The sequence below is a fragment of the Sapajus apella genome, unplaced genomic scaffold (assembly GCF_009761245.1).
Source record: "Sapajus apella isolate SASKATOON/1434 unplaced genomic scaffold, GSC_monkey_1.0 scaffold23, whole genome shotgun sequence".
Taxonomy (NCBI): Eukaryota; Metazoa; Chordata; class Mammalia; order Primates; family Cebidae; genus Sapajus; species Sapajus apella.
Window position 1 is genome coordinate 1,526,009 of NW_022436963.1, and position 22,667 is coordinate 1,548,675.

General features: G+C 54.2%; 1 protein-coding gene across 4 annotated transcripts; it reads right to left on the minus strand.

The window, feature by feature from the left end:
* Positions 1 to 1,016: 1,016 nt before the first annotated feature.
* On the minus strand, positions 1,017 to 22,625 carry MST1R (macrophage stimulating 1 receptor). Of its 4 annotated transcripts, XM_032289882.1 has the most exons (21): positions 21,814 to 22,625; positions 15,576 to 17,250; positions 12,293 to 12,481; positions 12,085 to 12,213; positions 11,737 to 11,907; positions 10,953 to 11,113; positions 10,421 to 10,586; positions 10,176 to 10,312; positions 9,621 to 9,782; positions 9,432 to 9,525; positions 9,093 to 9,305; positions 8,859 to 9,005; positions 8,613 to 8,778; positions 8,343 to 8,444; positions 8,063 to 8,269; positions 4,654 to 4,734; positions 4,299 to 4,480; positions 4,096 to 4,205; positions 3,683 to 3,848; positions 3,124 to 3,260; positions 1,017 to 1,376 (listed from the first exon to the last, which is right to left on the minus strand). In XM_032289882.1, exons 2-21 carry the CDS (start codon positions 16,803 to 16,805, stop codon positions 1,118 to 1,120), a joined length of 4,209 nt encoding a protein of 1,402 aa, XP_032145773.1. In that variant the 5' UTR covers positions 16,806 to 17,250; positions 21,814 to 22,625; the 3' UTR covers positions 1,017 to 1,117. The 4 variants fall into 4 exon arrangements, with proteins under 4 accessions (XP_032145773.1, XP_032145775.1, XP_032145774.1 ...); XM_032289884.1 differs by lacking the exon at positions 21,814 to 22,625 and having other exon boundaries at positions 8,859 to 8,876; positions 15,576 to 17,558; XM_032289883.1 differs by lacking the exon at positions 21,814 to 22,625 and having other exon boundaries at positions 9,093 to 9,302; positions 15,576 to 17,557.
* Between the last annotated feature and the right edge of the window lie 42 nt (positions 22,626 to 22,667).

Below are 22,667 nucleotides of genomic sequence, written 5' to 3' on the forward strand. Positions count from 1 at the left end.
GGCTACAAGCACAATCAATGCTGGCAGTGTTGCAGGGATCCAAGGCTCCATGCCCCTGATGGCAGGCCCCATTCCATTCCTGATGGTGTGATGGTGGGCACTGCAGATTGAGCAGGGAGCCCTGGAGAAGTGCTAGGGCTGGGAGAAGAGGAGCAGGCAGCCTGGGCCGTGGGAGAAACCATCCTGGCCACTGCATGCTTGGGTACTCAGCTGACTTCCTTGGTTCCATCCAACAGTCTCCAGGGCCCTATGACCTGGATCTGGGCCTTGCTCATCCTCCCTGTTCTCTAGAGCCTTCCTGCTGATCCAAATCCTTTCCAGCCTCAGGGCCTTTGCACATGTGACTCTCTGCCAAAAACTCTCCTCAACACTGCTTCTGGTGGTTTTTCCCCACTTGATAAGGCCTCAGCAAAATGTCACCTCCTGGGAGGGTTCCCTTGCCTCTATTCAGCTATCTAAAGCAGCCGTCTATCATTCTTTCACACCATTTGCCACAAGTTGTGCTTTAATAGTCGTTTGTTCCTTTACTGGTGCAAGGGTCAGTGTTGGTATGGTCTCTGTTAAGTCCACTGTGCCCAGCAGGCAGGGTCCACAGCAGGCACTCCATAAATACATGTTGCAGAAGGACTGCCCTCACTGGCTAACTCTGTGGAGTGAGGGACCTAATGGGCCCCATTTACCTACTGCCTCTGAAGGTTAAAAGGCAGGAACGGCCGGGCGCGGTGGCTCAAGCCTGTAATCCCAGCACTTTGGGAGGCCGAGGCGGGTGGATCACGAGGTCAAGAGATCGAGACCATCCTGGTCAACATGGTGAAACCCCGTCTCTACTAAAAATACAAAAAATTAGCTGGGCATGGTGGCGCGTGCCTGTAATCCCAGCTACTCAGGAGGCTGAGGCAGGAGAATTGCCTGAACCCAGGAGGCGGAGGTTGCGGTGAGCCGAGATCGCGCCATTGCACTCCAGCCTGGGTAACAAGAGTGAAACTCCGTCTCAAAAAAAAAAAAAAAAAAAAAGGCAGGAACAAGGTAGAGGCCCACTGCCCTCTGGCCTGCCCTGGCCCAGAGGCAGCTTGGGGTTAGCTCAAGGCAGCTAAGCAGGTCCAGCCCAAGGACTAAGTCAAGTGGGCCGAGGAGGCTCTGAGAGGGGCCGGGGCGGCCGGTGTGCACTGCCCCGCATGGGTGAGGACTGCAGCTGTTCTGGACACACATTCATCTCATGCGAGGTGCTGGGGCCCAAGTTCACGTAGGTCGCTGGCAGGTGCACATAATGGTCCCCAAGTAGTGTGGACACTATCTGCTCCACTTTCCCCACTAGTGCTCTGAAGGTGGGTCGCACTGCTGGGTCTGCCTCCCAGCATTGCTGCATCACTTGGTACCTGTTGTGGGAAGGGGATGTCAGTGTAAGGCAACTCCCACCCAAGGATTCTGGGCCACCCACCTGCTGTTAAACCTCTGGCAAGCCACACAGGGATGAGGAAAGGTGACAGGACCTAGTGCCTAGCACTGCCCAATTAGGGGCAGCTCTTCTCATCCCTGTGATTGCTGTTCCAGTCTTGCCTCCCCACCCTGGCAGAGGTCAAACTCCCTCAGGGGTTAAGAGCTTGGGCTCCTATGCCCTGTGGTCTGGGCTATGTGATCTTGGGCAAGCCCTTAACCCCTCTGTGCCTCTGGGTCCTCCTCTGATCACAGAGCAGTAGGTACATAGGCTTATGCCTGTGAAGTGCTTAGCACAAGGCCCAGCTCATGAGGTACCATGGTCACCATTACAGTTCTTCCAGGAAGGAAGCCTGGGTCCAGCAAAGCAGGAATTTAAAATCCTGAAGCAAGAACATTTGGGATAGCACCAGTGGCACCCTGGTTCTGAAGCAGAGGTTCCCCAGGTTTGCCTGCTGGGTTCTGGTGCATGCCCCATTATCTTGGGGATGTAATTCCTGCCTGAAATAATACTCTTAAGTACCCTACACACAATATTTTATATAATTCTCAGACTTGCTGAGGGTGGTACTGTTATCTCCACTTTACAGATGAGGAAATTGAGGCCCAGAGATGAGAAGGGCTGGACTGCTGAAGTGGACGCAAGGATGTGCCACCCAGATCCCCCTTTACTCTCCCAGCGGCTGGGAGTATTGCCTGCTGATGGCTCTTGACTGAGGCCCTCTCTAGGAATTGCCCTAGGCAGAAGAGAACTGCCTCTGCCAAGCTCACATCCTCTCACCAGGGACAGTCTGTGACGAGTAACTGATTAATGCCTAGTACAAAGACCTGGCCCATTGGTCTCAATTTCAGAAAATTCTGGTGGGTCATCCTAGCTCAAGCAGTCCCTGTGTGATGGGCTGCAGTCTTTGTGACATCCGTATCACAGCCCAGTTTCTCCTGCCCAGTCCTTCTTCCCTTGCTCCCAACCTCTCAGTAAATTCCCATACATAAATCTCCAGCTGAATCTGTTTCCGGGAACCCAGTCTGGATATGGGTAGGCAGTGAATTAGAACAGTAAGAGGACCCACGGCAGGTAGGGCTGTGAGGAAGGGCTACTCACATCCTTCCTGGAGCACAGCCTGAGACAGGAGGCATCAACTACTTTTACCTATGCCCTGGTTCTCTCTGTTCTAACCAAGCAGAGCTGGCCACAGTTCAGGCATGCCTGCTGCATATGAAGCTAAACCTCAGCAGCAAACCCACCCCGTAACAACTGAGGACAACACAGCTGCCACCATCCCTCCAGGAATGGGGAACCTGAAATGACATCCAGTGAAAGAACCTGAACTGGGGATGCAGAAAAAATCTGAACAGATTGCTAATGGAGTCTTTCCTCGAGGTTAAGTGAGAGGAAAAGGTGGAAAGCAGACCCCTTTAGTGGGAGTTGAGGGAGAGAAGTGCTGGGAAAATCAAATCACTGGCCTCAACCCCAACTCTGAGCTCAGAATGCTGTTAACATGGCAACTGTAAGGTCCACCCTGCGTGGGGGTAGGACCAGTCCACAGATGAGGAAACTGAGGCCCAGCGAGGGCCCCTTTCCTGGTCAACCAGAAGTTTAGTCAGGAAGCCAGGCAGGAGCTCTCTCTCCTGTCTCTCCCATGTCTCTGGGATCCAGTTCCCTCCCCACTACCACCTCCACATACTCACAGAGAATCAGGGCAATACTCAGGCTGGGGGAGGCGCCGACCCTGGGCCAGGAAGTGGGGGAGGTCAAAAGGGTCGATGTGGGAGTATGGTGGGGCGCCCCGTGTCAGCAGTTCCCACAGCAGCACACCAAATGACCACTGTGGAAAGGGGGAAGTGAGGGGATTCAGCTCTCACTCCAAATTTGGGGGCAGGTAGGTCCCCTAGGGCTTCTACCTCCCAGAGTCCTTCAGCTGGAAATGGAAGAGCCCACCCTTCATTGAGAGCTCTTTCCTCGTCACCAGTGTCTTTCCTCTGTCTCCTCCCACTACCCTATCCTGCCCAGAGTTGGGGCTGGGCAGGCTCTGGATTATCTGTGGGGAGCCAGTCAGTTCCCAGCCTCTTCTTGCCCTGGCAGGTGTTAGATTCCATCTTATATCTGCCCAAGAGGTGGGCAGATGCGCTGTGGGGGGTCATCTACCCTGCGGACTCCCTGGGCTCAGATCATCCAGAGCTGAATGGGTAAGGCCCAGTGTTCTCGAGTGCCAAGGCCATGTGGACTATAGGGCAGGTGGGGCCTCACCACATCAGACTTGGTGGTAAATCTGTAGCTCTGCAGGCTCTCCAGCGCCATCCACTTCACAGGTAGGCGAGCATGGCGATGCTGTCGAACACTATAGTACTCCTTGTCCAGGATGTCACGGGCCAAACCAAAGTCAGCCACCTTGACTGTGAATGACTTGTCCAGCCTTGGGGGTAATGAGAGGATCACACTTAGGACTGGTCCTTCCCAGGCCCTGAAACCACCTGCTCTGGGCCCTTACAGAATTTGAAAGCCACAGTGTCCAGTCCAAGTCTGTACTAGGCAGACAAAAACAGTAAGGTGCAGAGAGGGGAGGACAAGACTGGAGTGGGCCCTTCCCTGAGGTGGCCTTAAGCACTGCACACCCTCATGCCCTGTGCCCTTGCTTCACTCCAGCTACTCTGGCCTCTCACATGCAGTTCCGCGCAGCCAGGTCCCTGTGCACAAATTTCTGCTCTGCCAGGTACTCCATGCCACGGGCTACCTGCAGGCCAAAGCTGATGAGGTCCTTCACAGTGGGGTTCTAGGGACACAGGTGGGTTGGTGGGCATGGGCACAGCAGCTCCTTCTCCAGCTGCTGCTCCAGCCCCCAACCCAGAGCCAGCCAAGCACTGACCCGCTGAGGTGAGCGGATGAACTGGAGCAGGTCACCGTGGCACATATAGGGCAGCAGCACATGGGGCAGGCCCTCAGGCGGCAACATGATACCAATGAGAGCCAGCACATTCGGGTGGTTCAGGCCACGCATGAGCAGCCCCTCTCGCAGGAAGGCCTCCACCTGCTGCACCTCTGTGATGCCTGCAGAGCAGTGCAAGTCAGGGTAGGGCATCCCTTTACCAGGCTCAGATGGGGAAATGGGAAATAAAGTTCCCTTGCTCAGGGTCACTCAGTAAGGTGAGGGCACAGCAGAAACAAGAATCCTCCCAGGCTGGGGCTCCTGCCTCTGCCATCCCATCCACTGCCCCACTTACGACTTAGTGACTTGATGGCACATTGGATTCGATTCTGGGCCTGGTCTATGTATTCTCCATGGTAGACAACTCCAAAGTGGCCTGGTGTGAGGAGCATAATGAGTTGATGAGAGGAGCTCCAGGGCCCAAGGCTCACACCACACATTCTCATTGGCAACCAGACCTCAAAGCACCAAACTGGCCAATCTGACATTTTTTTTTTTTTTTTTTTTTTTTGAGACGGAGTTTCACTCATGTTACCCAGGCTGGAGTGCAATGGCGCGATCTTGGCTCACCGCAACCTCCGCCTCCTGGGTTCAGGCAATTCTCCTGCCTCAGCCTCCTGAGTAGCTGGGATTACAGGCACGCACCACCATGCCCAGCTAATTTTTTGTATTTTTAGTAGAGACGGGGTTTCACCATGTTGACCAGGATGGTCTCGATCTCTTGACCTTGTGATCTACCCGCCTCGGCCTCCCAAAGTGCTAGGATTACAGGCTTGAGCCACCGCGCCCGGCCCCCAATCTGACATTTTAAAAAAGCAGCAGGGCTGGGCACGGTGGCTCACACCTGTAATCCCAGCACTTTGGGAGGCTAAGGTAGGTGGATCACGAGGTCAGGAGTTCGAGACCAGCCTGACCAACATGGTGAAACCCCATCTCTACTAACAATACAAAAATTAGCCAGGCATGGTGGCTCGTGCCTGTAGTTTTTGCTGCTTGGGAGGCTGAGGCAGGAGACTCGCTTGAAACCAGGAGGTGGAGATTGCAGTTAGTGGAGATTGTGCCACTGCACTCCATCCTGGGAGACAGGGTGAGACTCTGTCTTAAAAAAAAAAAAAAAAAGCAGCAGAAGCCAGGCACAGTGTCATGCACCTGTACCTGTGATCCCAGCTACTCAGAAGGCTGAGGCAGGAAAATCGCTTAAACTCAGGAGTTCAAGGCCAGCCTGGGTAACATAGTGAGACCCTGTCTTTTTTTTTTTTTTTTTTTTTTTTTTTTTGGTTTAGAAACAGGAGAATATTTAATCCATCTGAAAATACACATCAGGAAATGAGGGGAACCATAGGAAAATCCTCCACCTCTAACAGACAGAGCGAGGTTACTGGCTTCCTGCTTGCTCCAATAATCCCGAGGCTTGATGTTTGGAAGAAATTATCTGTCCTTCAGCTACTCCCAGATACTCAGATGTAAGTTACACATATCTGGAGGAGGACTCTGCCCTGCTGAAGCTAGAAGGGAGCTCAATGCATGGGAGAGAATCAATTTAGAAAAAAAATGATCAAAGAACGGCTGGGTGACAGTGTGGGGCCATCTCAGGCAGGTGGGCTCCTGATGCTCTGGTTTAGCCAGAACCCATACAAGCTGGGCTGGTTCAGGGATCCCACCAGCCAGCCTGTGTTCAGCTACAGCTTCTGTATTCTTATTTATCATCATCAGCCGACCCTGTCTTTAAAAAAAAAAAAAAGGCCAGGCACAGTGGCTCATGCCTGTAATCCTAGCACTTTGGGAGGCTGAGGTGGAAGGATCACCTGAGGTCAGGAGTTCGAGACCAGCCTCGCGAACATAGTGAAATCCTGTCTGTACTAAAAATACAAAAATTAGCCAGATGTGGTGGCAGTGGCAGGCACCTGTAATCCCAGCTATTCAGGAGGCTGAGGCAGGAGAAGCACTTGAACCCAGGAGGGGGAGGTTGCAGTGAGCCGAGATCATGCCACTGCACTCCAGCCTGGGCAATAGAGCAAGACTCCATCTCAAAAAAATAAAAAATAAATAAAATAAAATAAAACAGGTCCGGGTGCAGTGGCTTATGCCTGTAATCCTAGCACTTTGGGAGGCCAAGGTGGGCATATCCTCTGAGGTCAGGAGTTTGAGACCAGCCTGGCCAACATGATGAAAACCCATCTCGGGCCGGGCGTGGTGGCTCACACCTGTAATCCAAGCACTTTGGAGGCCAAGGCAGGCGGATCACCTGAGGTCGTGAGTTCAAGACCAGCCTGACCAACATGGTGAAACCCCGTCTTTAAAAAGAAAAAAAGGAAAAAAAAAAAAGAAAACCCATCTCTACTAAAAATTAATCGGGTGTGATAGCACACGTCTGTAATCCCAGCTACTCAGGAGGCTGAGACAGTAGAATTGCTTGAACCTGGGAGGCGGAGGTTGCAGTGAGCCAAGATCCTGCCATAGCACTCCAGCCTGGGCAACAGAACAATATTCTGTCTCAAAAAATAAATAAATAAATAAATAGGCTGGGCGCAGTGGCTCATGCCAATAATCCCAGCACTTTGGGAGGCCCAAGCAGGCGGATCACAAGGTCAGGAGTTTGAGACCACCCTGAATAACATGATGAAACCCCATCTCTACCGAAAATACAAAAATTAGCCGGGTATGGTGGCAGGTGCCTGTAATCCCGGCTACTCGGGGAGGCTGAGGCAGGAGAATAGCTTGAACCCCGGAGGCGGAGGTTGCAGTAAGCCAAGACTGCACTACTGTACTCCAGCCTGGCTGACAAAGACTCCATCTCAAAAAAAAAAAAAAAAAAAAAAAAAAAAAAAATAGGCCAGGCACCATAGTTTATGCCTATAATCCCAGTAGGCAGGCGAATCACAAGGTCAGGATTTCGAGACCAGCCTGGCCAACATGGTGAAACCCCATCTCTACAGAAAATACAAAAATTAGCCGGGTGTGATGGCAGGTGCCTGTAATCCCAGATAATTGGGAGGCTTAGGCAAGAGAATTGCTTGAACCTGGGAGGTGGAGGTGCAGTGAATGGAGATTGTGCCACTGCACTCCAGTCTGAGTGACAGAGCAAGACTCAGTCTAGAAAAACAAACAAACAAACAAACAAAACAAAACAGGCTGGGTTAGGTGGCTCATGCCTGTAATCCCAGCACTTTGGGAGGCTTAGGCAGGCAGATCGCTTGAGCCCAGGAGTTCGAGGCCACCCTGGGCAACATGATTCAAGGACCAGCTCTACAGAAAACTAACAAAAAATTAGCCAGGCCTGGTGTTGCATGCTTGTAGTCCCAGCTTCTCAGGAGACTGAGGCAGAGGATCACCTGAGCCTGGGGAGGTTGAGGCTGCAGTGAGCCATGATTGTGCCATTGCACTCCAGCCTGGGTAACAGAGTAAGACCCTGTCTCAAAAACAAAATCAAACCATAAATAAAACCAAAAACAAACAGCAGCCACATGATGGCAGAGGCTACAATCTTCCTATGCCTGACCGATCCACACCAGAACCCACCAAAGACAGAACTATTCTCATCCCCATTTTACAGATGAGCAAATGGAGACTCAAAGAGCTTAAGTGGTATACCCAAGGTCACACAGGTTGGTGAGAAGGTTAGAGCAGAATCTGGTCCAACTGTCCCTTTAGCCTATGTCATCTTGAGATTCCATCTCTGCCCCAGCCCCACCTGGCCCCCACACCTTTGCCAATGACTTGGTCACTGTGGGTGACCACCCGCTGATGGGGAACCAGCACATCCTTGACCTCAGCCAACAGTGCAGAGTCCAGGTCCTTCAGCTTGATGGACTCTTTCCGCAGAAGCGGGACACAGTATTCATCCTCACTATCAGAGAAGGATGCTCCATGGACACAAGTGGTGGAATCCAGACCATCGGTGTCAGGGACTGCTGTGGGGAGAGGGAGTGAGGAGCTTGCAGGGAGAGGGGTTGGCTTTAGCTTCTAGTGCCTCCACTATCTCACCAAGGCCACTTCTGTAGTCAGAGCCTGAAGAGAGCATAGGCAGGTATGTGGCTCCAACAGTCTGGTCCAGGGATGCCAGGTCATCCAGGTTGGGAGAAAGAACTGTGGAAAGAAAATCTCTGGTGGCCTGACTTTTCAAGCTTCTAGGGACCAACCCCTCTGGGGAGATGTGGGATATCCCTAAGGCCTGGGCAGAGACAGGATGTAGGGACTTGAAGATGCCATTGGTTGGGGGTAGGGGCTGAGTAAAGGTAGGAGCAAATAACTCACCAAGCTGCTTCCTCCGCCACCAGTAGCTGAAGACCAGTGCAGTGGCCAGTGCAGCCACAAGCAGCAGCAAAGGCAGCAGTACACCAAGGAGCGTGCTCTGTGGGACCCCATCTGGGCCTGGCCGCACCACTCTACCCAGGATGTGACATTCACCATCCACACAGACCTGGGGGCAGGTGGCAACTCAGGCCCAGCTTGAAGGCCCTCAGCCAGTGTTTCCCAGGGAGATCCATCTGGGCTGCCTACCTGCAATGGGGCACCATCCTTGCCAAGCCGCAGGGATGGGGGCAGGGGGCAGACAACTATGTCCCCCCGGAACTCATGCTGGCAGCGCTCACCGCCAATGGTCACGTTGACACCCACACAGTCAGCCACAGCGCCCAGCCCAATATACTGCAGAGAGATTCATGAGAACTAGTCAGTAGCTTGGCCTCTACTTTCAGATCCCCAACAGTCCCTGCCCCTATCCCTTACACTTACCTCAAACTTAATGGCATGCTCCTCAGGCTTCAGTGGAGCTATGTTGACACTGAGTGGATAGGGTGGGGGTAGGAAGTGAAAGCCAGGCAGTGTAAAGCCAGCAGCTCCATCTCCCCGGGCACTCAGATTCCCTATCACCCCTCCCTGGTGATCCTGGACCATATATACAGGCAGGCGGCACAGCTGCTGCTCTGGAAGCTGCCTCTCACACTGCTGGGACCAATATGAGAGTGATTAGCCAGGAACCCCACCTGTGGTTGCTCCTCTCCTCAGCTCAGCATGAGGTATAGCTCAGGGAACCCATCCAGCCTTCCTCCCTCCTGGCCAGCACTCACTCACCCTGCTCTCCGCTGCCTTATTCCCATCATGGAATGATAGCACTAAGTGCCATGCTGAGGTTAGGTGCTGGCCACAGATGGTGATGTGGGAGTTGCTGTGGAAGAGGACAGGGCGGTAGGCTTTGGGTATTCTCCAAGGCTGGCTTTCTCATTCCCCAGAGGCCACAGTGGGTAAAGAGGTGGTGCTTACATGTAGCCACAGTTGGGGCTGATGCTTAGCACGACAGGGTCTTCTCTGTATTGGAAGGTCCAGGAACCAGGTACCTGGGCACCCCCCACCTGCAGGCTAAGGGGGACATTGGCTGCCGCGGCCCCAGGGGGTGTGGTACATAAAAGCTGCCCCTCACTGACCCTGCAGAAACAAGGGATTGGGCTCAGAGTTGCCTCCTTTGTGATGGCCAGGCCCACTTCCTTCAGTGGCCTGTTGACCTCTCCCAGTTCGTCTGTTATCACCCCTACCTGCCCCACTCCATGGTCTGTCTGAAGATAAGGTGGTCCCAGGAAAACATTCCAAGAGGGCAAGAAGGGAACAGGTTCCCCACAGCCTTGGCTGGAGCCAATGGACTCTGTGATGGCTTCCCTCTGGACTGAAGAGGGCGGTAGTCTTTTCTCTCTGGACCTGCCCTCCATACCACACTGACCATGTAACAGAGCCCTCTTCCCTCCATCCTGACAGAATCTTCACCTGGTAAAGCTCCCCTGGATAGAAACCTGTGGCCTCCAGTGCCTGTCTGGTGGTACTTACCATTCTAGCAGACACTCCGTCCCATTGACCAACACAGCCCGGCCGGTGCCTACAGACAGACTCTGGCCTTCAAGAGTGAGACGGGTGCCCCCTGCCCGTGGGCCAAAGAGGGGTTTCACTGCTGTCAGCACTGGCTTCTAATAGGATATAGAGGTGGCTTAGGTAGAACAGGTCCTCCACTCCAAGCCCTTCCCTTCCCGTACCATGCACTGGCCAAGGGCACAGACAGGGCAAGGTGACCTCACCATGAAAGAGAAGCCTCTCAGCATGGAGCTGCCATCTACCCGGAAGTGCTTGCCTGGTGGCATGTTAGTCACGGTGAGGCTGACGTTGGTAGGCCCCTCTGCTTGGGTGTTGGAGGGCTCCAGTTCACACTCAAACTCCTCTACAAAGTCTTTCCGGGGCACTGGTCTGGGGCACCAGGGGAACCCCTGAGGTCAGCCAGGAATTACACAGGCCTACCTAGCTGCATGCCTGCCGCAAGCCACAGGGCTCCTCTGAGCTGGAGAATGGCGTTTCTCCACCCATGCCTCCCTCTAGGGAAGGAAGGTTCTGGAGGGGCAGAGATTAACCTTGGCTGGTCCATGAGTCAACAGACAGGCAGTGCACATGAAAGCTCAAAAAGGGACAGAGACATCTCCCCGACACAAAGCAGCCAAAACCACTGCAGCTTCCCCTATCCCCCACTTGCCTCTGATAAGCAGAGAATAGTCTCATGGGGAAGGGGCTGCTTGGTTGTCCCCATTAGGGATAGGGAGGGGAGGGACCAGGTGGTACCTGAGTTTTGAGCTGTCCTTGGGCAGTGGCCGGCATGGACTTTGGCCCACAGTGACCTGATGGGTTCCCTCAGGCACCAGACCACCAGGGTGCAGGTAGAAGTTGGAGCCACACAGGGTCAGCCTTGTACTTCCCCTTAGAGGTCCACTGTTGGGGTGGAACTGAAATGGGGGGAACAGATAGCCTGAGTCTTTATGTGGGGTTGGGCTCTCACAGCCCCACCTGCTTCCCCAAAGCAGCTATACCCTCTGCTTGCCCTATGCTTCAGCCATTCGGAGTCACTTGCTAGTCCTCATTCGAGCACTTTCCTGCCTCCAAGTCTTTGCATATGGCATCCCCTCTGACAAGAATGCCCTCCTGCTGGGTGCGGTGGCTCATGCCTGTAATCCCAGCACTTTGGGAGGCTGAGATGGGTGGATCACAAGGTCAGGAGATCAAGACCATCCTCGCCAACATGGTGAAACCCCGTCTCTACTAAAATATAAAAATAAGCCGGGCATGGTGGTGCACACCTATAGTCCCGGCTATTTGGTAGGCTGAGGTAGGGGATTGCTTGAACCCGGGAGGCAGAGGTTGCAGTGAGCTGAGATTGTGCCACTGCAGTCCAGCCTGGCAACAGTGAGACTCTGTCTCAAAACAAAAAGAAAGAAATAAAAAAGAATGCCCTCCTTGTAGATGTGAAGAACATCCCAGACCTGAGGAAAATTGTGAACAAGACTTGCTGATCACCACCCCAGGCCCAGCTTGTCCCATTCTTACCTGTGCTCTGCCAGGGAAGCCATACCTCAGTAAGCTTAGGTGGGCAGTGGTCCTGTTGCCAGGAGCCAGGACACTCCTCCTGCCGGCCACACATGTTCCCACACCAGCCACAACCCATGAAACGCTGTGCCCTCAGGCAACGCCCACAGGTGAGGAAGTGGTGGCAGCCAGGGCCCTGGATAGGTACCTTGAAAACCTTGGGGTAGAAGACAGGTGACTCAGGGGGGCCTGGAGGGGGAGATTGGGCCCTACAGACCATCCTAGTACACTGTAGGCTAGGGTGGTAAGACCTGTATGTCAATGCCTCCCTGGATTGGATGGAGAGTCTGTGATCCCACAACTCTGGGCCCAGGCCCTGCCCTGCCCACCTTACCTGGTCCCCAGAGGCAAAGAGTAGATGCCTCCCAAGGCGACTGACATCCCGCTGCACGGGCTGCCCATTGTCACCCAGTGAGAAGTTGGACACATACAGCAAGTAATTGAGTGACCTGGCCAGCTCCACCTAGGACAGGTCAGATGTGAACAAAATGGGGATGGAGACAAGGACCCAGGGCCAGGGGACTGTGGGGATGAGGACCCACCTGCAGGATACGCCCATCCGTTGTGCCCATGTGTGCCACTGTGACGTTGTCAAGGCGTGTCACATACAATGCAGTGACCTGTACTGGTCCCAACAGCCCATTGAATAGGTCCACACGTGACAAGCTGCTACTGACCAGCAGAGGGTAGTGGCGGCAGCTAGTGTTGTGGCTGGGGGCCTCCGGGACAGGCTGGGAAAGGTCAGGGAATGGAAGGTGTCAGGGATCAGCTCTGTGCCCTGACCTCTGGGACCTTTGTCAATGGCCGCAGCAGCCCAACACACTCACCCCTCACCTGGCCTGACTGGAGAAGATCCTAGGCCTTCTGGTTACCATCCCCCATTCCCCCCACAGGGCTCTCAGCATAGCAAGGGCAGGGAGAAGGCCTAGGCTGGAAGGCCCGCTCCCTCTCCTCCCTGCGGCACCCTGCCATGTCCATCCTGATAGTGAGTTACCCTCATTCCATTCTCACAAGCACTCCGTACGTCTTTTTGCTTTTTGAGACAGAGTCACGCACTGTCACCTGGGCTGGAGTGGAATGGTGTGATCTCAGCTCACTGCAACTTCTGCCTCCCTGGTGAAGGTGATTCTCCTGCCTCAGCCTCCCAAGTACCTGGGATTACAGGTGCCAACCACCACGCCCAGTTATTTTTTTGTATTTTTAGTAGAGACAGGGTTTCACTATGTTGGCTAGGCTGGTCTCAAACTCCTAACATTGTGATCCACCCACCTCGGCCTTCCAAAGTGCTGGGATTACGGGTGTGAACCACAGCGCCCAGCCCACCCTGTATATCTTACAAATGAGGAAACAGGTTCAAGACGTTGGGTCTCTTGTCCAAGGTGTCATAGACCCTCAGGAGAGGAGCCAAATTGCAAGTCTCAGCTCTGCAAGAGGCCTCTCCTGCCCCCTGGTGGCTCTTCTCTGCTTCTCTGTGTGCACTTCAGCAAACTGTCTCCTCTGAGCTTGGGTTTCCCCACTCGCATAAGGGCTAAATGCTGGAGTTAATTGGCCAGCACAAGGTTGGGAACATGGTCCTTCTCCCTAGACTCCAAAGGTCTTCCTGTACCCCAGCTGCTTCCTATACCCTGTTCAGGGTACAAAAGAGATAAATCAAACCCCTACAGCCGGGGGGCCAGAACTAGGTTCTGGAAGCTAGGGGACACTAACCTCTCCCCTGCTCTTAGCATGGGGCTGCAATCATGCTCCAGGGCAGGACTGTGGAAGCTCTGGGAAACCAGGAAGCCAGGGTATGAACTCGTGGTTTTGGAGCTGAGTGCAAGGTGCAGACAGGGCTCAGTAGCCAGGCCTAGGGGCTCAGGACTCTCCCTCACCAGCCCTGAAGGCACTCCTTGAAGCAGGAGCCTCTGAAGGCTCCATCAGACCACAGAGGCTTAACCCAGTCCTGAGAGCTCAGCACTGATTAGTAGACCTAGTCAAAGGCAGACGTGGAGCTGGGCCTTGAAACCCCACACACCCTGTGCCTACAGCTTGGGTGGGTAGGGACTGGGACTTTGTCCTCACTTGAGGCAGGAAATTGGCTTGGCTTGGCCTGAGCCGGAAGCCTGCCAGGTGTTTCTAGCATGATTCAGAGACAGGTGGGGCTCTGAAGGGGAACAGAGCCCTACCTTAGCCAGGCCCACACCCTAGCCTGCTTGTCCCTAGGCCCCAGGACCTTAGCTCTAGGTTCCCAGGCTTAGGTACGGCTTAGTGGCAGCAGCTAGTGTTGGGGCTGGGGGCCTCCAGGACAGGCTGGGAAAGGTCAGGCTTCCGAAAACACTTAAGTGTCCAATGTCCCATGAAGGAAGGGGCTTTACTAAGTCCCTCAGTCTTCTTGAGGCCAACCACATGTGGGTGCTGCCCCAGCAGCTGCATGCCCAGAGTTGTTGGGCAAACACTGTACAGGGTGGTTTACACACCTCCTGGGGTCCTGGCCAGCCTGTGGGCAGGGACCAAGATTAGTCCTCCTGGAACCTGGCTCTGCCCAGCTGTGCTGGGTGTCTTTTGACCCACTGACCACTAGCCAACCTGGGGAGAGGTTCTGACTCCCTACTGGGAAGGAAAAGGGGCCAGGCAGGCCTGCCCAAGCCCAGACAAGGAGTCCCCAAACCTAGGGCCTCTCAACCCAGATGTATTCAGCAGAGGGAAGGAGGCTGAAGACCCCCAGCCTCACATTGGGTGTAAGTTCTCCTCCCATCTCCAAGGCATCAATAGGAGCAGAAAGGAGTCTGTCGAGAATGTCACAGCAGGCCCAGGGCCACAGGATGATGGCCAGAGAATCTCAGAGCAGTAGCTGTGGGTCCCATTTCCTTAGTCCAATCTATTCCTGTTGCCTACTCGATGGCTGGAGAGAACCTAGACAGAGTCTGCTGGAAGGAGCCCCCAGTTCAGCATGGGCTTTGAGACTTCCTGCCTGGGGCAGATCCTCAAATATGGTTTAAAAAAAAAAAAAAAAAGTCTGGGGTGGACCAATTCCAATCAGCCCTTCCTAGGCCTTTACTTATCCCCAGACGTTTATAGTTGCTTGCACAAGACTAGAGTGAGTCTCCCAGTACTGTCTAGAACCAAGCTGCCTTCCCATGAGAGCTGGGTACTCCCTCAATCACAGCAAACAGGTTAGTGAAGCTCAGGACATACAGGCTCCCTAACAAGCTCCCAGACTTCCAAGGCCCAGGAAGCTCCCTGGAATGTGGTGGCTGGCAGAAGGGTGGGGGTGGGTGGGTGGAGGGGTGTGGAGGAGGGGGAGATTCTCTGACAAATCCTGTCCCACCCCCTTTGGAAAGCAGAGCAAAACAAGGGAAAGTGAAACTTGGCAAGCAGCTTTGAGTCTGTGAATCTGTGAGCATCTCCCTGTGTATTTGTGCATGGTGGGGGGGGCGCTATTTTTCTGAGTGTGTCCCTGAGGATATGGGTGGCGGACAAGTAGGAGGGAATGCCCATCATTCTACCCAGCATTCAGGAGCTATGCGAACAGAGACATAGTTATGTAACCCCATCCTCACACAGCCAGGGAAGCTACCTAAAAAACCAGAGGCCATGAAGGGCAGGTAGGGGAAAGAGCAAAATGAGGCAGCAAGAAGGGCCAGCCTGGCTGGGAACCGAGACTCCAGTGTAGCTTTTGTCTGGCTGCTTTCTCACACCACCCCAACACTTAGGAACTGGGTGAGAGAGAATCCTTCTTTCCGCCAGCCCTCCCCCTCCCAGATCCCCTAAGTGATGGAAGGGAAGCAGCCTGTATTTAGCCATGTGCACACAGCTCACAAGTAAGGGCCCCTTCTTTCTGCTCACCGGGTTGGGGCAAAAACTGGGCGACTGGAAGAAGTCAAGGCCTCGCCGGAGGCCTGGATAGACTGGGGATTCACAACAGCGCTCCACACCCTTATCAATTAGCGTGTCCAGCAGGTCAATGGGGAAGGCACAGACGACAGAGTTGGGGCCCACGCCAGGGCTACCATCCTTGCCAGCAACAAAGACCCCAAAGAGTACTTCCTGGCCCTCAGCGATGCTCAGTTCAGTGGCAAGTTGGCCACCCACTGGAGCAGAGTGGGCCACCCGCAGCACTGGATAGGGCCGTCTGTCCTCTGGGGCCCCCCGGCGCCTGCGTTTTGGAGCAAATTGGCAGTCAAGGACCAGCTCCCGATAGTCACCCAGCTCTGTCTCAGTGGCGCTAAGCCGTGCCAGGCGTGTGTGCAGGGCACCAGGAGCATCCGTCATGCTGGCCGGCTGCACAGTCAGGAAGTAGACGAAGGCTCCCGATTGGAAACTGTGCACGTATTCAATACTGTAAGAGGCGAGATACTTAGGCAGCACTGACAACGCAGCAAAGCCCGGCGCAAATCCCGAGTAGTCAGCCTTGAGTCGCCTGATAGATACTGAGCGCGGGCTGAAGCTGGCAGCCACGGATGCATCCAGTGAGGATGCCACGTAGAAGTAGGAGGCCTGGCCTTGCTCTACCACAGTCACACGGGTGCCCAATGGGCTGGCAACACAGTCGGGGCAGTCGTCGGGCCGGTTACGGTGGGCTGAGAAGAGGCAGGCTGGTGCTGCCAGATGCAGGGCTGTCCCTTGGGGCTCTAGCTCATGTAGGAAGCAGCGGCCCTGAAGGCTGGAGCCACAACTGACCAGCGCAGGCAGCACGGGCTCCAGCACCAGCACCTTTGTGTCTGTGTCACCAGGAGGGCCGTGGGGGCCTGGGCCACAGGTTGCACATGTCTGGCAGCCAGGGTCACCAGCAGGGCCCGTGACCAAGCTCTGAAGAGACTTCAGGTCAGGCCCAAGCACATGCAGGCGATTGCGTATGGCTACAAACACGGCACTCTCATTTTCACCTTCATAGGTCACCATTGCCTGTACCAGGCCTCCGGCGGAGAAGCTGGGCACCACGTACTTCACGTCAAAGTCGCGGGAGGCTGCGTAGGAGGTGCGTGGGCACTGCCAGTCCTCGCCAGCCGCGGGATTGGCGGGCAGCAGCAGCAGCAGCAACAGGAAGGACTGAGGCAGTGGCGGGAGGAGCTCCATTGAGGCGAGCTGGGACCTAGGGGATTCCTATGGGCCTGGGCCTGGGCCTGGCTGGGGGCCGACTCGAGGTCTGGGTTGGGCCAACGTTAAGCCGCGGTCCCGACAGCCCCAAGATAGCCAACCCCCGCCCCAGGTTCCTGTGAAACCCAAATCCCTTCCCGGCCCTTGGGTCTGAGCACCTGACGCCTATGGACGCACGGACAGCAATGCCCCAGCCTCCTCACCTGCCGTGCCAGCCGCCGCTGCACTCTGGCGCTTAGCGTTCAGCCGACTCGTGGGCGCCGGGGCTGGGCGGGCGGGGCCGGGGCCTCGAGGAGGCGTGACCTAGCTCGGGTCCTCCTCTCATCCAACTCTTCCGGCCCTTGGAAGCCTGGCTCCTGCACCTTCTCTTGGCGTCTTGGCGCCTTTTTCTCAGCGGCCTGTGGGTGGATGTGCGTGGTGTGGCCTGGAGAGAAGTGAGCCAGTCTGAGCCGTCCCATCCCATCCCCCCACTACCGACTGGGTCGCAGTGAGAAGAGGGCAGGACACTCAGATCTTTGCTTGCAGTGGAACTAGTTTGCACTTAGCAGCAACACCCTCAGAGGCTGGTTCCCAGAGGCGACCTGGAAGCCCCACAGAACAGAGACCAGGATTGTGTAGAAGACCAGAGGGGAGATGTAGGGCGCTTCCCAAGAGATGTTATGGGGTGCCACCCTTTGTGGGAAAGGACTGTTCTTTTTTTTATTTTTTATTTTTGAGGAGTCTCCCTCTGTTGCCCGGGCTGGAGTGCAATCGCACCATCTCCGCTCACTGCAACCTCTGCCTCCCAGGTTCAAGGAGTCTCCTGTCTCAATCTCTGGAGTAGCTAGGATTACAGGTGCACACCACCACACCCGGCTAATTTTGTATTTTTAGTAGAGACGGGGTTTCACCATGTTGGCCAGGTTGGTATCGAACTCCTGACCTCAAGTGATCCACCCATCTCGGCCTCCCAAAGTTCTGGGATTACAGGTGTGAGCCACCTCACCCGGCTGGGACCATTCTTCCACGTGCTTCTCCTGTGCTATTAGCGACAAGATGGTGTTAGAGGAAGGTGGTCCTGCTCTCTCAGAGGCATAAGGGACTTATGATGGGATCTGGCCTTGCTGACTGCACTTAAGAGTCAGAGAGACACATAAGTGGAGGCCCAACCCTAGTTCTGGTCCCTCTTCTGCAGCCTCAGTATATGGAAGCTGTATGATGGGGTTACAACCCACAATATGGGCCTTGGGAAGGACTCCTCCTTACTTCCTGGCTATCAGGGAGGCCTAGTACCCCCTGACATGGAGGAATCATGGGCTTTGGCTCTCAGGACACTTCCAACCTGCTCTGTAGGCCTTGCTGGACCTTATTCTCTGCAATGAGAATGTAGTTCTGGGCTGGGCACCATGGCTGATGCCTGTAATCCTAGAACTTCTTTGAGAGGCCAAGGCAGGAGGATGGCTTAAAGCTGGGAGTTCAAGACCAACCTGGGCAACACAACAAAATTCAACAAAACAAAAAAACTGTAAAAAAAACAAAACCAAAAAAAATTAAAAAAGAAATTGTATGGCTGGGAGTGGTGGCTAACACCTGTAATCCCAGCACTTTGGGAGGCCAAAGTGGGTGGATCACGAGGTCAAGAGTTCAGGACCAGCCTGGCCAACATGGTGAAACCTCATCTCCACTAAAAACACAAAAAATGGCTGGGCATGGTGGTGGGTGCCTGTAATCCCAGCTACTCTGGAGGCTGAGGCAGGAGAATCACTTGAACCTGGGGGGTGAGGGGTGGAGGTTGCAGTGAGCCAAGATCGTGACACTGCACTCCAGCCTGGGCGACAAAGCAAGACTCCATCTCAAAAAAAAAAAAAAGAAGGCCGGGCGCGGTGGCTCAAGCCTGTAATCCCAGTACTGTGGGAGGCCGAGGCGGGTGGATCACGAGGTCAAGAGATCGAGACCATCCTGGTCAACATGGTGAAACCCCGTCTCTACTAAAAATACAAAAAATGAGCTGGGCATGGTGGTGCGTGCCTGTAATCCCAGCGACTCAGGAGGCTGGGGCAGGAGAATTGCCTGAACCTGGGAGGCGGAGGTTGCGGTGAGCCGAGATCGCGCCATTGCACTCCAGCCTGGGTAACAAGAGCGAAACTCCGTCTCAAAAAAAAAAAAAAAAAAGAAAAGAAAATGTAGTTCCAAGTAGGTGATTTCCCAGAGTTCTTTCCTCTCAGTCTGTTTATGAGGAGTCTGGGTAGGGGAGCCTAGTCCCATACCTGGATCTCAGCAGCTGCCACTTGATAAGCGGTCCTCCTGACACTAGACTGAGGCTCCTGGGGGACAATCTTAGCCTCAAAGCCCCCTCAGCTAGATGGGCCTGGACCCTGCAAGATGGGGAAGATCCACAGGGTGGCTCTGGGCTGTAAACTATGGGTCCAAAGGCTGTAGAGGATATGGAGGCTGGGGGAAAGAGGAGCCCTCAGCCCAGCAGGATTTAGCCTGGCTTGGGGAGCTGTATCTCCTCACTCCCCTTTCAGTCCATTCTTCTGGGCCTGCATCCCCTTCCTAACCTGACCTTTGTAAGTGTTGTTCCTCCTCCCAGGAGCACTCTTTCCCTTTCCTCCTTTTGCCACCTAAATGACACCTCCTCCAGGAAGTCTTTATGATCCAGACTGTGCCAGGCCCCTCTCCTGGGTCCCATAGACCCAGCACTACACCCACCCCAGCACAGTTTACTCTGGATACTTCACTCTTCCTCCATCCCCATTGCAGGGCTCCCCCTTCTTCCAGCCTGGAGCTATATGAGCACCTGATGACTGAAAGAGGAAATGTGCACTGGGGGCGGCCACACCCAGTGCAGGGATGATACTATGCCCAGGGGTGACATAAAGGGCACTCCTTTTCCAAACCAGAATTGGCCAGGAAATGAATAAACACCTAGGGAAAACCGTGGAATAGTTCCTGCATTCCACAGTCAACACATCTAAATATAGGCAGGGCAAAACTGAAATGAAACATTCTCAGTCTGGCACCCAGATATGGGTTCTGGTGACCCAAATCCCACCTCCAGACTTTCAGAGGGATCTCTGGGGGTTGGGAGGAGACTTCACAAGCCCTCTTAGATTGCCCCACCCACCCCTTTTTCGGGGTGGGGGTGCAGCAACCATCAGTTGGTTCTCTGCTGCCACCGTGTGGCCACGCTGATCACTGTCCCCAGGCTGAATTCCCCTCTAAGGCATCCTTGGTCCTCAACAGCAGGGGTACACGGGAGCACCCCCTTCCCCTTCTCGCCATCTGCCGTCTCTGTAGGAGGGAGCAGTCAAGGTGTGTGTGGGAGGTCAGCTAATGGGGCTCTGCAATGCCAAGTACAAGGGCACCCCCAAGGTAAACTCACCAGGCCTGGCCCATAGTTGGCTAGCACCTGCTCAACTGCCCTAGCACCTTGACGTCCTTGAAGGAATGCTAGCGATTTCCCCCTCCTTGAGCTCTCAGTCCCCTCTGAACACTGTGCTGGAGAACTAGGTCTAGCCTCTTTCTCTAATCCCAAGATTACCTTAGCAGTAGTAAGGGAATCTAACTGCAATATGACTTCATCACACTGCAGTTTACCTGGTGCTGGAGAACCCCAGGCCTTGTGGACTCTTCCAGCTTCACTGCAAACGAATAATACTAGGTTCTTTTTTTTTTTTTTTTTTTTTAAAAGAGACAGGGTCTCACTATGTTGCCCAGGCTGGAGTGCAGTGGCTGTTCACAGGTGCAATCCCACTACTGATCAGAACAGGAGTTTTGACCTGCTCTGTTTCCAACCTGGGCCAGTTCACCCCTCCTTAGGCAACCTGGTGGCACCCCGCTCCTGGGAGGTCACCATATTGAAGCCAAACTTAGTGCGGACACCCAGTAGGCACAGTGCACTACAGACCAGAACTCCTGGATTCAAGTGATCCTCCAGCCTCAGCCTCCTGAGTAGTTGGGAGTACAGGCATGTGCCACTGCACCTGGCTAGGTTCTTTTTTTTTTTTTTTTTGAGACGGAGTCTTGCTCTTTCACCCGCCAAGGCTAGAGTGCAATGGTATGATCTTGGCTCACTACAACTTCTACCTCCTGGGTTCAAGCGATTCTCCTGCCTCAGCCTCCTGAGTAGCTGGGACTACAGGTGCACACCACCACATTCGGCTAATTTTCGTGTTTTTAGTAGAGACAGGGTTTTACCATGTTGACCAGGCTGGTCTCAAACTCCTGACTTCCAGTGATCTGCCTGCTTTGGCCTCCCAAAGTGCTAGGATTACAGGCATGAGCCACCGCCCCTGGCCTATACTTGGTTCTTACCAAGTCCTCCCCTTTGCACATGCTGGTTCCTCCACTAGGAACACCTTCCCTATTTGCCTGTCATCCCGCCCCTGATCCCCAAGCAGGTACACCCCATGCTCCTAGGTGTCTATTGTCCTATGTACACACATTTATCCTGTTATCTCCCTAGAATATATGCTGAACTACAGAGAAGCTGAGAAACCTACAAGAGTCAGGGTAACCAAAAGAGACACTTAGGGGCTTACTGTTGACCAGAATGCCCGTAACAGTCAGAGACAGCTGGCCTGGCATCACCCAGGCCCCAGAGGCAGTGGTTTGGTATCCTTACCAGGAGCAGGGGAGGAACAAAAGCAGAAAACAGGGATAAAAGAGACCCAGGCCATGTGTGCAGGGTGAACAGCACCCACCAAGCCTATGGCTGCTCCCCAAAGGCTTTGGAATATGGGCGGGTAGCCTGCTGCCATGTCCATTCCAATGTGAGCCAGGGTAGGGCCAAGGGCTGGGGCTGTGCTTCCATTTTCTGGGATAATAAATACAACTGTTCCAGCGTACCCTGGGCCCATGCCGCCCACACAGGCCCATTCATCAACATGGCTTGATTTTAGTGGCAGAAAATATTGGCCCAACTCTCAGAAACTGCACAAGGGTGATTCTCTCTGACAGTCTGAAGACCACATTCAGAGGATAGTTTTCTCTGACAAGTACTTACTAGGACTTTTGGTCGCTGGGGCCAGAACTAGAAGATCCCCCGGCAGTAAAATGGAAGCTTTCTGCACTCTGCCCTCGGTCCTGTGGTAGAATAAATGGGGCTGGGCTTTCACTGCTGAGCCTCCTGGATGTCCAAGGTGCTCCATGCAGGTCTGCCCATGCCATGCCAGGGACTAGGGTGACTAAGGAGGACCCAGTGCATGTAGTAGCATCAGCTCTTATTATGGCAGGCTCAATTCTGCCTTGGAGGGTCAATTGGGCCTTCTCTCAGACCCTCAGCTCACTCTTGGGGACCATTTGGAGGAATGCACTGGCTGAGGTAGGAGAACTGAGGCACACAGCCCTTCATGGGCAGGCCTAAGTAGGGACAGTTTCCTCAGAGGCCTGCAGCTCAAGAGAGGCTGGATTCTGAATTTCAGCTGAACACTGGGTTGCTTCACCAAGGGCTCCTACCAGTACCAGGGCTCGGACTCCCCCGACTCTGACCATCTCTATTATACTCAGCTCAGCCCCTGCTGAACTACAGCAACCCATTAAGCAGAGCCACAGCGAGGGCTCCCAAGGTGGTTGGGTAGTCTTTTGTGGCATGCAGCTGGGGACCCTACTCGGAAGTGAAAAGAAAGAGAGGCAGACAGCAGAGGCTCAGACTAAGTATGGGGTGGAGGGGAGTGGGTAGGGTAGGGCAGTATGGTGCCTGAGAACCTTTTACATATGGTAGGACTTCAGCCGAACCAAAATGGCCCCAGCCTAAGATCCAACTGAGAATGTGTGTGGCCTCGTGCTGGTGCAAGGGAGGGAAGAGAGGGGCTCAAATGTGCTTGTGCCCCTGTGCAGGAGCTAGGGAGGATCCAGTGT